The 10471-nt window shown below is 36.4% G+C and overlaps 1 protein-coding gene across 1 annotated transcript in view; it reads right to left on the minus strand.

Moving 5' to 3' along the window:
• Positions 1-8535, minus strand: part of LARP7 (La ribonucleoprotein domain family member 7) — a 21537-nt gene extending 13002 nt beyond the window's left edge. Inside the window, exons 1-6 of the mRNA XM_026847892.1 lie at positions 8319-8535; positions 6770-6870; positions 6573-6656; positions 3336-3500; positions 2563-2671; positions 599-1013 (exon numbers count right to left, since the gene is read on the minus strand). Coding sequence (XP_026703693.1) covers positions 599-1013; positions 2563-2671; positions 3336-3500; positions 6573-6656; positions 6770-6870; positions 8319-8526 — 1082 coding nt within the window. The 5' untranslated portion in view covers positions 8527-8535. The remainder of the gene's footprint in view (positions 1-598; positions 1014-2562; positions 2672-3335; positions 3501-6572; positions 6657-6769; positions 6871-8318) is intronic.
• Positions 8536-10471: the final 1936 nt, after the last annotated feature.

Here is a 10471-nt window from a genome sequence, read left to right on the forward strand (position 1 = left end):
TTATCTCAATCTTTCTTATCTAGATTATATATGTCGCCATTTGCCTAGGCTGTAATCCATACTTCACCTCTGTGACTGAAGTTCTATTGATATTAACTTCTTTGTGAACTGTTTTTACTTCTGATGAGATTTACCTGCTTCAGTGTTGAAACTTCTTTTCTGCCCCTTATCTCCTTGGAAGAATGACTCTTACCAGGTTTAAATTTAACTGCAGGGAACACCACATATTCCTAAACTGACCTTGTTATATATCTCCACCATATCAATCATTTTTCATCTACTGACCCAAGCAGTTTTCAGTCTTTCAAAGACAAGCTGAGTGTCTGAATGCTTACTCAAGTAATAAATCTATTAGCCTCCAAAAGTCATTTCACTAATGCATCTGTATTACACAGATTACACTTGTTCCTTTGCAACCAACCCCCCTTTACTCACTTGCTTGTTACCTCTAGCATATTAAGATTCCTATTTACTTAACTTAGACCACTACAAATACTATTTAAACTGCAAAGAACATAGTTTCTTTAACTCAAGCTTTTCTCCTTATCTAGACTTTTCCTCACTACTAAACCTGCCATTTGATTTCATTCAGGAGTACAAATCATGAAAATACTGAAAAAACATGCAACAAACTTTACCATTGGAATCCTTTGAAACTTCTGTTGTTTCTTCTTTTACAGGATGAACTTCATCCTTTTGAACAGTTTTCTTGACTTTTGGAGTTGATGTCTCACCATCTCCAGAGTTTGTTCTTTTTCTCTTCCCTGGCCTGCTTTCCCAAGGTACCTCTGAGCTTTCTGTTCTGTCCCATTTCCTCTTTTCTCTCTTTGAAGGCTGCCTGTGAGTCTCAGTTCCTTCCATTTCTGAACACTCCGATGAAGTCCTATGTCTTTTTGACTTGGGTACTTGCTCTGTTGTAGTGTTTGTGTCCGATTCCTTTGTTTCTACAGCTGCCTGTACGTTGCTCTCTTTCTTGATTTTGGATTTCTTTTTTTTCTTCTTTTTCTTCTCTTCTGTATTAAAAATACAGTATTTTAAACTGCCAATGATTAAAAACTAGATTAGATTAACTGACCTAAGTAAACAATCACAATACCGCATATGATAATCTGGGATGTTAAAGGAAACACCTGTCTCTGACATCTCTAACTATATAAGAGCTGCAATACATTGTCCCAAAGTTCTTCCCTGGCATTTTAGGCATGAATAAAAAAAGATACAGATACGACTCTCAGTCTCACAAAATGAAGACCACCTCTGGGTCATAAGGGCAGCTTGATGACAGGATTCCTGAAGTATTTACTCTCAAATTAAAAAGGAGATCTTTGCTGCTCCTTAACAAATGCACACTTTGTTATGTCATCCCCTGCTTGTCTTTGAGAAGAGGCTACCTTCTTCCTTCCAGGCCAAACAACTAGGACAAGAAACGCATCGTTGCCAATTTGTATTCTGAGAATAAAAGATACTCAGCTCAATGAATCTATTATACTACTTATGTAATAAACAACTATTTGCCTGTTAAAGAATGTTAACTGATCTGAAAAAAAAAATTACTTTTTAATACTCTATACTTGCTTCAAAGTTATCATACGCAGAATGCAGTATGAAGCAGTAGTAGTATCTTAAGTGGGTTTAAAGCACAGTTTAAAAAGCATGTTTTTTTGGTGTGGTTTTTTTTTTTTTCTCGTCCTAATAGTTACTGGTGTAACAAAGAATTAGTGATAATAACGAGGAATATAACATGATTCATCATTCTGCTTATGAAAACAGAAGGTGTCTGAAGTCTGGGAAATTGCATTACATCAGAAAAAAGGAAAAATGCTTCAGTGATCAAAACTGTAACATAATCCTGTGATTCTGCTTTGTACATTATAATACATTGTCTTTATTGGGAACACGCTCAACTGTGAATGCAGTGTTCTCTGTTTTTACATAATTATGAAACATGTAAAGTGGAATTGTAAATATGCTGTAAAAAGTTCATTCCACTATAGACTTCTCTGCTGAAAAAGCAGAGTTCCAAAAAGGAAGAATGGCACAAACCCACTGTTTTCATAATTCTCTCTCAGAAAGTTTCAGCAGAGAGAATACCACAAGGTTTGCTCTGAAATGTCATGATCACAAACTTATCTGAACAGTACTAACGTTTAAGTATAATCTCGCTTATTAAGTCTGTATTTTTTCCTTCAATACTAAATATTTTTAAAACAATCCATGTCAAATTTGTCTTTTTCTAATGCTAAATGCTTAGATAATGATTTATGGTACATCTGAAAGCTGCTCTGGCAGTCTAATAAGGACTAATGGTGGTAGCTGGCAACAGAGGGGGAAAAAAGAAATTAAGTTCTTCATCAAGCAGGAAAACCAAAAAGGCAGAAACTTACTGCATTTTTGGTTTACACTTCCATTGTTAAGCTCACACTGGCTACAAATAGCAACATGCATTTGTATTTTTATAAAGATTTTGAGAAACATGAGATGAGACCAGAGTTAAAAGTTCTCTCTTCAGGAGTTAAGGCACAATGCAGTTTGTTTCTTGGTCCCAGTAACAATAACGCTTACCTACTACACTGCTGTTACTTGTATTCAGCGTAGGAACAGGCTTATTCTTCACTGTTTTAGGGAAAATCCCAGGTTTCCGTGGCGCTTCTTCTGGTGGATTATTCAGAAACTTAAAAAAAAATAAATACATCAACCATTACTAAAAATCATATTTTCTTTTTTAAAGAATCTTCAGCCCCACTTAAAACCAGCAGTCCTACATGCATTCAAGAATCCCGCACGACTCCAGAGGGATACATTGTTCTTTCAGTACTTTCATGGTGTGGTAGTTTTTGTGGGTTGTTTTGTTGTTTGCATTTTAAATGTAGAGCTTGTTTGATTTCACATTATTAGTGTGATATCTTTATGCACCTGTTACCATTATGACGTTGAAACATAAATGTTTTTAAACATTCAAATTACATTTAAATACAGAAATTCAGGTATGACCACACTTGTCTTATGGGATTTAACAGACATTGTACTGTTACACTGAGATCTCTATTTCCATAAAAGATGCCAAGAGCAGCCAGGCAATGTATTTCAAAAAGTATCCACTATATTTCTAAGTCTCCAGGTTATTAACAAAACTACACTTTTAAAAAATTAGGGAATTGACTGGAGGTCTGAGGGTAGGAGGCAGCAATATAACTCCTGATAAGTGAAGTTTGCCAATTATGATATTTTAGGAATTTGTCTAAAATACAGTAGGTGAACTAGTAAAGACTACACCATCCATATCACAAAGCGACAAGCAGGAAGAATGTTAACAGAGCAGAGGCACCATTACCCACCTCAATAGCTTTCTCTGCTTGCTCTTTAGTTTCAAATTCAACAAAAGCAAATCCCTTTGGATCACCAGTACTTCTATAGCGGGGTATACTGATGTAAACTACATTACCACACTTCCCAAACACCCGCTCAATCCAACTGTGATTGACATTTTTGGGAAGCAGCTCCTACAAAGAGAGAGAAAAAAAAGTCATTCTATCACTACCGTATTACTATTGTATCATATAGTTAACTACATTTTCTAATTATTTAAGTTTGATGCGATAACGTTGAGCAATTTTTACTTCAGTAAGCAAGTATTCTTGTCAAGAAGTCACAGTATTCAGGTAGTAAAACCAGTGATCTGGAAATGGATCTCTAATCATTCATATACTTGTAACACATTACATATTTAATTTAGATGCTTACCTTCTTCCTGTGACAGGTATCAAGACCTCACCTACAGCTGTATCTTTGGAACACGAAATACCTTTGTAAACTTAAGACCACTGAGTAAACATAATTCTGCATTATCTCAAACTATCCAGTGCATAGCACAAGGATTTTTTTTTTTTTTTTAATTTATATTTGGTAATCCAGGTATCACAGGAAGAATTCTTGTAGGTCAGTAAAGAGCCACTACTCAAACTGATAAATTCCTGCTGGTAGCTGACATTTTAAAGCTTAGCAGTTAGTATTTATGGCCTACTTGATCAGATGTAGAAGCAGCTTTCAGCCAGCTTTTTGGATGATAAAACAGTCTGATTTTTATTTCTATAAACACCTTAATATAGCAACACATTTTAGCAGCTTGCAGACATCATGTATCAGTTCATGAACATTTACCTTGACCAATCAAAGAAATTGTCAGATAATTTCTAAATAGACCCAACTGAACACTTTAAAACCCTACTCTCAAATTCATGCCTAAACAACAGTCAGCAATTTTTTTTTTTTTTTTTTTTTTTTCCATCACAAGTTATTGCACTAAATGTTTTTTCTTGTAGGAAAACATTCAGGTAGAAAAACTGTTTTTGCATGAACTTCGCCTGCCTGAGAAAAAGGTTTAATTATGGTTTGGTATAAAGTTGAAAAGCCAGTTACTTGAAGCTTTAAAAATATTATGGGATGAGAACTAAGTAACAGCGTATGTTAAAGTGTAGTTTATGTTAAAGCATATTAAAAAAGCCATTAACCGTAAGTATTTCAGAGAAATTTAAACTTTCTCTAAATTAAATGAGACTGTATGTAAAAAAATATAATGAAGTTAACTATTCCTGAAAGAAACACATTTTAAGTCTCAACTCTTAGTTCAGAAATACTTTGATTTCCTGCATAAATTCAGAAAACACTACTGTTGAAGACAATCCTTTACCGTGGAGGAATTAACTGTAACCTTTGTATTATTTCAACATAGAAATCTCTCACCTCCTCCAGAATGAAACAAAACTTACCAACACTTTGCCTACTTCTACTCCCCCCAAACTCCTACATACCAGTCATTTAAGATGGATTTACATTTCTCTAGCAGATACCTCATACACTAGCTTTTAAAAAGGAAAAAAAAACAACCTACCCTCTTTGGTAGCAGTCAGAGAAGACAATGGGTTACTACTCATACTCTTAATAAGATCTCTACAAATCAAGTAGCTTACAAAACACACCACTTACCTATTTTAGTCTTACAGAAAAAAAAGTCTATACATTTAGCTATGTATAGGCTACATAGCTCATATCATTTAGATTACCTTTTACAAAAATGATACAGAATATTTGAGAATTTCTAAGCAGTCCCTGTAATCATGTTAGGGAAATACTATGGACTGGCACATTGTACTTAAAAGAACGAATATCCTTTTCTGGGCCTTTGTTAATGAACATCATGATCAAAGTAATCAAGCTTCTCTTCATCTGGATGGGCTGGCATTTTGGGCATAATTATAATCATCTATCTTCAGCACAGAAAGCTTGGTGCCTGCTTGAAATTCAGCTGCTAACAGCTACAGCTATATACTTAAATTGACATTAATCATGAAAAGCTTTCTTTAGAGACAAAGGGAATTCCATACTGGCTTCAAATCTATTAAAAATCTGCACAGGATTTTAAATAAGTGACACTTCAACCATCAGCTCTCTTTACATGCTATCACGTGAGTGGCTCACCAATATAACAACTGTTTGACACACCTGAAATATGTTGAAATGCGGTGTTTTTCCAGCAGTACAAGCCATTTTCATTTAAATGAATGAATCATTTCAGTATCAAGGTAGCCATAAGGATAATGTGCTATTAGGATTTTTTTTTTTAAAAGCCCCCTAAAAATAAGACTAGCTTATATAGATACATTCTGCCTGTAAGAAAATGATGTTTGCATTTTATAAAATCAGAGGCACTTTCCGTAACAGTTGTAAACAGACTGTACTTTAGAAAGTACCCCTGATTATCTTGCAAACTCAGCCAGATCCTGTTTGATAAAACTGATGAAGTTATTATTCTAAAGCTTTGACTGCATTAATGTATTTTGTAAATATTTCTTGGTACTAGTGTTGCTCTTCTAATGGCATTAACTAACTAGAAAAGCCCAGTGAAAGCAGTAATGGATAAATAAAAGCACACCTTTTCCTACTAGCAGGTGAAGCTTCTCTTTGCTCAGCACTGTACAAGAAATTGCTGTACTACACTAATCCCTTTCTTGCCATGGTCACTGCCAGTGCTTAATTTTGCTTAATTTATTTCCCCTACCTATACTACATGAGCAGCAGTAGCCAGCCACCAGCCCTGTCCCTCCCTGTGTTAACAAGAATATTGAGGCACAGATACATTTCTGATACAAAAAAAATATTTACTTCATTAAATAGGTACATTGAAGCCACCCCATAGGCCTTAGCATTGCAAGTTCAGTACACCTATAACGCATTTCGCTCTCTCACACTGTCCTTTTGGAGAGGGAAAAAAGAGACAAAATTCAAATTCTATTAGCTTTTATACTTTATGTAAATGTTTCTTGTAGTAAATCCACGACGTTCTCAAAAAAAAAAAAAATCTTCCTTCTAATTCTGATAAAACTTTGTGGCTGATTTATGTTGGTCTTGTTGTTCTTAATACAGTACATAATACTATGTAATTAGATTGTCATAGACAATGCACAGTGGGTTTTGCACTCTTAAAGAGTTAACAGCAATGAAGTTTAAAAGAGCGCCCTCAGCTAGAAATAAAGCATTCTGCCAGACAGGAGGCATACACACAAATATAACCTTACCACATAGACTGTACGACTATCCACGTCCTTTGGTTGCTCACCCAGGGGCTGGCGTCTTCTGATTCTAGTTTCTTCTAAATCCAACTAAAAGTAACAAGAAATGAACAAGCGTTTTCCATGAGATGATTGCTTACTTCAGTACCACTATTGTTATTACTCCAGCATCAGCAAATACAAGAGAGTGAAATATTAAATACCTCTACAACAGATGAACTTTTAACAGCTCGAGCTATCAGTTTTCCATCAGTAGTCAATTTTTTCATTTTGTTGAAGGAAACAAGAAGTGATATGTCAACATCTAAGGATAAAAAAAAGGTGTGAATGATGAAATCAGGGTAATCCAGAAAGCATTAGTTATGTAAGCTAATTAAAACTCCACTAGTATTTTTGTAAAACCATCCCTAAGGCCTAAGTGCAGTATGTAATCATGCTGCCAAGGATTTACAGAAAATTTTTAACACCTAAATTAAAGTTTCAAGTAAACCTACATTTCATTTTCTTTTCTGCTAACCTTTATCAAAGGAATTTTGTTCTCTTACCTCCCCACTGATAACTATTGTATTTTAAAAGAAAGAAAACCCCCTTTCTGATGTAGTTTTACAATACAAAAACAATTTGCATTGAAAACATGCCTCTCCTTCAAGCACTCAATTAAGTGTTTAACCCAGCCTTCCCAACACAAAAGAGCCCCTGCTTGCACTTCAGTTGCAATGAGTCATGCTGCTAAAACCTTGACAGAAAATTATGCAGTATTAATCTTAATAAAAATAGTTAAAGACACCTAAGCTCTAATACCTGCACAAAATGTAGGGTAAATTTTACTCCTCTGAAGGCCCTTTTTAAAACTGGCTTGAAGTTCAATATAATTGATGACTACACTACACAGTGAAAAGGTTAGACTTTTAACACAATGCAACTGGACTAATGACTTACTCTTCAAATAAATATGGACTCAAGAAAACAAAAATAAACACTTGTGAAAACTTGCTTTTTTTGGGGTTTGGAGGAAAAGGACCAGCTCTTTTTATATACCACAGTCCTAGTCTATCTAGCACAACACAGTAAATTGAACAATTATATCGAGATACTTTATTTACCATGCATGTACTGTTTTTTAAAGCAAAAGCATACTAGTCACTGCCAGCTGTGTAAATGCATTTCTTCTTCCGAAACAGTCAAATAGTTTCAGAACCAAGCACAATTTTCTACTCTGAAGTCAAATCAACCATGCTGAAAATTGTCTAAAGGAAAAAGACCCACAAGTAGCCCTACAGGCAAATACACAATTTCTCACATACCAAACTAGTGCAGAAAACACACACAAAAAGTACCTATATCTAACCGCAAATCCAAGTGACATTTTAGTTTCTGCATGTATCTACCCTACAAGTCAAGTACCGTATCTCCAAGGGCAAAATGAGCCTTATTTACATGCTTATTCTTAAAATCATACGAAGTTAAAATAAGAAAATCAGATCTCCCAGTCATTTGTACCGTGGCAGATGCCTCTAACTTACAGCTGGTAGGAAAGGAAAGGAAAAGAAACACTAAATACAATTTCTAAAAACTAGTACCAAGCTCTGCCTCCTGATCTGCTAATCCTAATGCTGGTTTCCAGCATGAAGCTACCGTCTTCCCTCAGGAGTAGACATGAACCTCAAAATAACTTGTAACTGTTGCCAGCAATATAGTGAAGAGGAAAGTTATACATATCTGTTTACTGAAATATAGTGAATATAAACTTACACCCATCTCTGGACTTTTCTATTTGTTCTCGGAGAAATCGATCTTTGTGGAGATTAACATCGCCAAACCAGAAATCCACTTGTTTCACTATATCTGCCAGCACCTGTTTAACCCTTGACCTCTTCTTTTTCTCCTTCTCCTTTTTCTGTTCAGTGCTTTCTTCTTCCATGGCTTTGTCTCTTGCTGTTTCAGTCTCCATTCCTGTCATTCTGTCAACTGAGAGTTAAATATAACCTTTGAGAAAAACTAAAATATTGTTATTTCAAGGAGTAATTTTTCTTCGTTTACCTTACATTAAAAATTTCATGCATCCCATGTGAGACTGTGCCATTCATTATTTCTAGTGTAGAAAAATAGAAAGCATACAGAAGATGAGAAAAAACTAGGTCACACAATAACTGTACAGTGAAGTCTAAGCTAGAACTCATGTCTCATGGCACCTAGTACTGCCCTTCAGCCACAGAGATTCACTGGAGGCATGATGATACCAAACTGCAGGGTTTTAATTTAAAATTTGAACTATTGTGTTAATTCAGAGCACTTTGTGAACAGTGTGCCCTCCCCATTAGATTTCTAACAGCAGCAGTCATGGGATTTAGAGTTTCAATTGCTTTTACGACTTATCAGACAAGTAGCACTATTAAAAATATATAAGTGAATTCTTTAAAGTGCTTGTGCACATCACAAGGTGTTTTAATAGTACATAACTACCCTGCCACCAGAAAAACAAGGTACTTGCTAAAGAAAGCCTACAGAAACTAAATCTAAAAAGCAGACAATATGCCTCCCAAAACACACATTTTCTTAGACTTGAAAAAAAGACAGAAATAATTTGTTTTCCACTTCCCATATCTCCCAGTACAAACCATCAGAATGAACACAGGAAAAAAAAAAATTAAAAAAAGAGTACTATACACTCCAGAAATTACCCTTCTGTGCAGAAGGGAAAGCAGGGGGAAAAAAAAAAAAAAAGTTGGATTATATAGAAGACTTCTGAAAAGGCTGGCCAAAGGACTGCACTACGCAGCCATATATCGTAAAACCATAAATCCAGTGGTTGCAAACAGGTTACGTTGACACACATACAGGAGCTGAAGAGCTCATTGCAAAAATTTATGGTATGACCTCCAAATTAGAATCATCTATTAATCCTTATAAATAAATACAATATAAAGAGATACTTACACACCTAGCTGATATTCATGGCAGGTCTGATAATAATAAGGTTTCTTTTTAAAAAAGGTCTTTCACTCACTCTGTCAATTGCCAAGGCCCTACCAAAAAGCAGTAATTAAAAACATCTTCCAGTCCCACCTTAGAACATATTCTAACACATTCTTACTTACAAGTCCCTGTGTCAAACATATGTACCACACTTAAGACATTTTTTCTTTCTTTAGTTAGGGGACTTTCATCAACTGTCACTGACTTTAATGAAAGAATCACAGAATCATCTAGGTTGGGAAGGACCCTGGAGATCATCTAGTCCAACCGTTCGCCTAGCACAGTTCCCACCTACAGCATATCCTTAAGCTCTAAATCAACTCTACTCTTGAACACCTCCAGGGATGGGGACTCCACCACCTCCCTGGGCAGCCCATTGCAACGCCCAACAACCCCTTCTGGAAAGAAATGCTTCCTGATATCTAGTCTGAACTTTCCCTGGCGCAACTTGAGGCCATTTCCTCTTGTCCTGTCGCTTTCTACTAGGCTAAAGAGGCTCATCCCCAGCTCTCTGCACCCTCCTTTCAGGTAGCTGTAGAGGGTGATGAGGTCTCCCCTCAGCCTCCTCTTCACCAGACTAAACACCCCCAGTTCCCTCAGCTGCTCCTCATAGGACATGTGGTCCAGACCCTTGACCAGCTTCATTGCCCTTCTCTGGACACGCTCGAGTCATTCAATGTCCTTTTTGTAGTGAGGGGCCCAAAACTGAACACAGGAATCGAGGGGCGGCCTCACCAGTGCCGAGTACAGGGGTAAGATCCCTTCCCTGTCCCTGCTGGCCACGCTATTGCTGACACAAGCCAGGATGCCATTGGCCTTCTTGGCCACCTGGGCACACTGCTGGCTCCTGTTCAGCCGGCTGTCTATCAACAACCCCAGGTCCCTCTCTGACTGGCAGCTCTCCAGCCACTCCTCCCCAAGCCTGTAGC

The sequence above is a fragment of the Athene cunicularia genome, assembly GCF_003259725.1.
Source record: "Athene cunicularia isolate RWA chromosome 4 unlocalized genomic scaffold, athCun1 chr4_part2, whole genome shotgun sequence".
In the NCBI taxonomy this organism is placed as follows: Eukaryota; Metazoa; Chordata; class Aves; order Strigiformes; family Strigidae; genus Athene; species Athene cunicularia.